This window comes from Coffea arabica, chromosome 2e (assembly GCF_036785885.1).
Source record: "Coffea arabica cultivar ET-39 chromosome 2e, Coffea Arabica ET-39 HiFi, whole genome shotgun sequence".
NCBI classification, from domain to species: Eukaryota; Viridiplantae; Streptophyta; class Magnoliopsida; order Gentianales; family Rubiaceae; genus Coffea; species Coffea arabica.
In genome coordinates, this window is record NC_092313.1 from 29,136,444 (window position 1) to 29,142,443 (window position 6,000).

General features: G+C 34.6%; 1 protein-coding gene across 1 annotated transcript; it reads right to left on the reverse strand.

Moving 5' to 3' along the window:
- Positions 1-2,116: 2,116 nt before the first annotated feature.
- Positions 2,117-3,861, reverse strand: LOC140036210 (uncharacterized). The gene is made up of 3 exons (XM_072077524.1): positions 3,743-3,861; positions 3,394-3,550; positions 2,117-3,229 (listed from the first exon to the last, which is right to left on the reverse strand). The coding sequence occupies exons 1-3, from the start codon at positions 3,859-3,861 to the stop codon at positions 2,117-2,119; spliced, it is 1,389 nt and encodes a 462-aa protein (XP_071933625.1).
- Positions 3,862-6,000: the final 2,139 nt, after the last annotated feature.

Here is a 6,000-nt window from a genome sequence, read left to right on the forward strand (position 1 = left end):
TTAATTAATTAAGTAGTTAGTAATCATTTGTAGAAATAAATCACAGAATAAAGAGGGATGGCAACATCCTCTACATCTTTCTTTTCTTATCTTCTTTCTTCCAACTTAAGAACAAACCCTAGGAGCCTCAATCCCATTCTAATCAGACAAGAAAAATTCCTCATTCTGGCAAAAAGTTGCAAGATCTGGGCCAAAACTTTGTATTGAGTTTCTTCTATTCTCAATTTGGCTCCTAATGGAACCAATGAAAAATTGCGACTGCAAGCAGTGAGCAGTAATGGTTACTTCTTGGACAGACAACAATCCTAAGGGAAGATATTTTACTTGTGCAATCAAGAAGGTATGGTTGTCTTTGTTTCTAATTTCACTTTTCTATCTCTGTTTCTGAGTTTTGTACTAAAGCTTTATGATGTTGGCTGTGAAGAGTGACAAAGGAAAAGGATGCAATTTTGAATGGTATGATTCGATAATGTGTAGAAGGTCAACAGCTTCGATTCTTGGACTGCTACGAAGCATGAACTCTAAAAATGCTACAATTGAGAGGCTAAGAGCAAGGGAAAGAAAATTATTGTTGGCAATTTTCTTGTTGGTACTTTTGCTGTTTATTGTGTTACTGGTGTAAAGGGCAGAAGGTTGGACAGTCTTGGTATCAATTGGTGAAAGGAAAATGTGTTAAGTGTTTGGCTAATTTGTTGTGGTCTAAACTTAGAAATGAAAGACATTCATCCAGATTCGTTGGTCTTTTTTGTTGTAATGGGTGAATGTGTAAGTTTTAATCTACTATCAGGCTAGTACATACTGTTAATTTTGAATGAATGAATATATTGGATGTTCCAATCCGCCATCGCTTAGTTGTGATTTTATAGTTAATTTACAAGTTATCTGGATGTTGAGTTATCCCAGAAAATGAATTCAATTTGAGAGGTTGAATGAAAGAATCATTTGATAGCTAAATCATGAATCCTGACTTGGAAGACCACATACGTAATGCTAGATAGCAAAACAAAACAAATGGTAACATACAAAAGATAAAAGTAGAATTTATTGCTAACTTGGATCCAATGTACAAAAGATATATTCAAAATTCATTACAACCATCAAATAGGCAATGTTTAGTCATTTGCCATAAATGATTACAAGCTTCAAAATGTCATGTTCACGCTAGCTTGTTCTCAAGATACATGAGTTCCAAAATACCAATGTACAAAAGCTACTAATCTGACAATAACATATTTCAAATTTAGCAACACAATCATCCAAAAGGTGCTGATTGGCAACATTAAGTTAGGTACAAGATCATCAGTTAGTTGATGTTGGCTTTCCTTTTGTCATTGCAAGGTGGATTTGAACATCTTTGATTCGAAAAGGTAAGATCCTTCTTGGCCAACTAGTTGACTATTATGTACCACAAAATTTTCTGGGATCCCAAAAACTTCATGTAGGTTTGGTTCAACAGTAGGGGCAGAAGATATTATGTTGTCATCACCAATTGCTGGGTTGTTCTGTGATGAATCTATTTGCTTTGCACTTCGTTTGGTGTCATTTCCCTACAATACATCAGCATTTAACCACTAAATACATTAGCATTAAGTATTTAAACACTAAATACACCAACATTAAATACTTCAGCATTTCCCTACAATACATCAACGTTTAACCACTAAATATTGAACTCACAAGAAACAATAAACTAAATGTACATTAAGTAATAAAATTACAATAGATTTTCTTGATGTTCTTGTTCTTGTCTTCTTTGCATCTGAAGTGTTGCCCTTAACCTGCAACAAAGCATAAAATGCATTAGCTGCTACAATGTTACAATCATTACTATATCTGTTTATACAAATTAGGAATTATTACTTACAGAGTTATCTACCATCATGTCATCTAGTTGTGAGAGACTCATATCCTGATTTGCTTGTGTTTCCTGCCCCTGTTCAATCATTTGACTGGCTGCAACACCTGCTTCTTGTCTAAACTTACATGTCCATGTGTTATGGCCTTGCTCACCATAGAATGAGCATTTATAGATTTGACCAAATCTCCTCACCTTCTTGCTTTGCTCCTTTATTTGCTATATCTCATTAGCAGATTTTCTCCTCTGTTTCTTTGGTCTTCATGGTGCTCTTCCATATGTTGGTGGAAGGGGTGCCTGAATATCTACATCTTTCCGTTCATTCTTTCCATTCACAGGTAAAATGCAAGGATCATAACATTTAAGATACATTTTAATAGTGTAGCAGCCATTAATGTACTGCATAGGGTCCTTCATAGCAATCCACAAAGCTAAATTTGCATGAGAGCATGGTATCCCTATCAAATCCCATTTCCTGTATGAGCAAGTCCAATCCTCAATATTGACCGTCCACTTTTCACCATAAGGACAAGCAATTTCAAAACTCACATCATTTGATTTGTAAGGCACATAGTAAGTTGCGTTGTCAATATTGACTGTCTTCCTTTTTCTGATTTTTTGATAGAAATAAAATTTACTCCACTTTTCACTAGCTCTATCTCTATTTTCCTGCATTCTTTGCATGACAAAATGCCTTAATGCCTCCATCATGACAACAATGAACCCCTCCCTGCCATCTAATATTTTATTGTTAAATGATTTACATATGTTATTCAACAACATAGCACATTTAGAGAATGTTCTGAAGTGTGATTTACTCCACTCTGCTGAATTCTTGTCCTCTAACCACTTAATTGCATCAACTTCTAATTTTGCTATGGCTTCAATTCTTCTTATGAATTGTGCATGAGTAGTTGCCTTAGCTGCTTTCCATAGAGCTCGCCTCATGGCTGTCCTTTTGAATCCAGCAGTTGCCATATTGCTATGCATATGCTTCATACAAAATCTATGATCAGCCCCTAGAAAAACTATTTCACATGTCTGAATTATGCCCTTCTGCTTGTCACTCATTATGATCCATTTATAGTCTTTTTCAATTTTTAGATCCTCCTTAACTAAAGTAAGAAACCAAATCCAAGAATGCTTAGTTTCTCCCTCAATTGCCGCATAAGCAATTGGGTACAAACCATTATTTGGATTAACTCCAGCTGCTGTCAGCAATACTCCACTAGCTGCACCTTTGAGAAAAGTCCCATCTAAACCAAACACAAGCCTACAAGCATCCAAAAATCCTTTTTTCACCCCAGTAAAGCACATGTACAATCTTTGAAATTTTCCTTGTTTGGTGACTAAATCACAGTAGTCTTCTGCTACCTTTATTACTACAGTACTACCTGAGTTACTTCTCAAGATTTCATTGATATATTTGTGCAACTTATTGTATTAGTCCACATCACTATCTTGGCCAACTTCCTGCCAATTTTTTTAGCTCTATAGCTTTAATGTCTACTCAAATAGCACTTGCTCTCTTTCATTACCAGATTTTTGAAGCTAGCATAATCCAGCTTGGGATTTTCCCTAAATGTGCTAACATATTTTCTGCCAACCCACCCAGATTTGACACTCTTGTAATGAGATGAAAATTGCTTCTGCTGGAATGTTCTAACTTCCAATCTTCCATCACCTTTCCTCTTCCTAGCATATATGCACCAGTCACATCCTTTTTTAGGACAAATTGCCCTCACTTTAATGGTGTCACTCTTGATAAATTTAAATGGTCTACCCCGCTTGATATTCCAGGTTCTAACCATCTCTTTAAACTCTTTGAATGTGGTAAATACCTATCTAAGTTCAAGTTTAGGGTTATCTGCGTCCTTGCGATCATACATAGGGGGTCTTGAATGACCCTCTTTATCTGAACCTTGGAGACTATCAATATCTGAACCTGAATTTGGTGCAACATCTATGTTGGAGTTGTCATTATCAGTATCAGAATTATTCGCCATTTGTCCCCTAGTTTCCTCTACATATTCCTTTTTTTTCATTCCTTTTAAGTTGCTCTTTCTTGTAATTTTCTACCCCTAACAATTCTAAATTATGATCAACATTTTTTTCATAGTTATTATCATCAGAATTTTGCTCATAATCTGAATCTTTTCCTAAGAATTCTCCAGAATCAGAACCCCCTGTATATTCACTATCAGATTCATCCTCTTCATCTTCTAATACAAAGTCTTCTAATCAATGTCAAACCCCTATTGTGATGCTAATAACTCACTAAAAGAAACCTCTATGTACAAATCAACTACCCTCCTATAGTCAAATTGATCAACACAATAGGCATGCAGTTCTCTATCGTGCTTTAACAAATGGAAGCCATATTCCTCTATCAAAATGTGGTACTTTTTGTCACCTATAGCCTCAACCTGACTTTCCAACATTTTATCAATTTCAAAAAAGCTTATACCTATGACCTTTACATGATCAAACACCTTTAATTCATCTCCCTCATAATGAAAATCAGGTTCAATTTCACATTTCCCCGATAAGTGACACTTCATAGTCACTTCCGTGCTATCACTGTCTATATTTAAAAAAAAAGAAACAAAAGAAACAAACAAACAACATAGGCAACAATTTAGATGACAGAAATAGTAAAACTAGCAAACTGACAATAAAAAAATGCATACTTTTGCAAAGATTCAGAGGCAAGGACCATCAATTGTAGTAAAACAAGTCCCACTACACTAAACATGGACCAGCATGATAACCGACAATAGAGACACACACAGGATCACATCATAAATGACAAAATTTTGTAGGGTTTTTTTCAAGATTAGTCATTAATAAAGCCTTAATCATAATTTTTTGTCCCACCCAAGTACAAAAAACATCTTTTCCACTATATTCACAATATAATGGGCGATTGCGCTTATATATCACAAAAAAAGGCAAAATCACATACTATAATTAGGTGCTGCTAGCCTGTTCATTTCCTTAGACCTCACTGCCATTTCTACTTTGTAAAACCACCAGGAGCTTCAGATTGACTGAATTCTACAAGATTTTTCCTTATTTTTTTACATTTTGATTATTGAATTTGGCTCTTAGGGTTCGTTGTTCTTTTTGCTAAAGAGACCAGGGTTGAGAAGTGTGAGAGCAAATGTTTTCTTTTTTTATTTTCAACCTTTTTAGTGGGCTCCACTGCTTGATTAGTGAATTTTAGCCTTTTATGTCTTTGTTTAATAAGACAAAAGGCAAGAGAAAGGTGAAAATATTAAAAAAGTGTTTCACAAATTAAAAACTTGAAAAAGGGGTTTTAGGTGCCGACAATTGTCCACTTTTCGCGCAGTGATCTCACGTGACTTGGTTCCAGTTGAAATTGAAGAAATTCCTTCAATTGTCACCAAAATTGATTTTCAAAATAGATTGGGGACTAATTCCACGCATATACTATAGATTGGGGACCAAAATTACAATTTTCCCACTCAAAAAACTGGTCTACTTGACTGTAGGTTTTCCTTTAGTCATGCCATTTTGTCATTAGTGATGATTGCTTCTTCTAAACCTTAGCCCACTGCACACGCCATGCGTATGAAAGCCAAACTTAAATTGAACTCGTCAAGTTGCAAAATAAGAAAATTTGGGTTACGTTTGGTATGAGTGGTAAGGAAAAATTTAATTCCTATATTTATGATTCTTGACTAATGTGATTGCTCATCTATCACCACATATCAATTTAATTCCTTATCTTCATTTAAATGTGACGATTGTATAATTGTTGGCTGAAAATGAAAGGAAACTGACAAAGAAATGTCACGTGAGTGCATGTGCATGGTTAAAAGAATACAAATTATAACCAATTTGATCCCTTGTTTTTAAGGTTTTGATCGTTTTGGTTCCTTAGTATCATGACAAGCCAGTTTTGCCTCTTAAATTTAAAAATATGGTTAAGGAGATCCTTTTGATAGAAATTTGAGTTGCTAATGCCTTTCATGTCGCATCCGTCTCAACAATATATTAAAGTTTCAAAACATCTCAAATAAGTCATAAAACTCATAAAACTAACCCCAAAACTCTTTATCGTGAAGAAAATAAATTTTTGTAACTTTAAAAAAAAATCAAACACAAAACTTTAAACATAA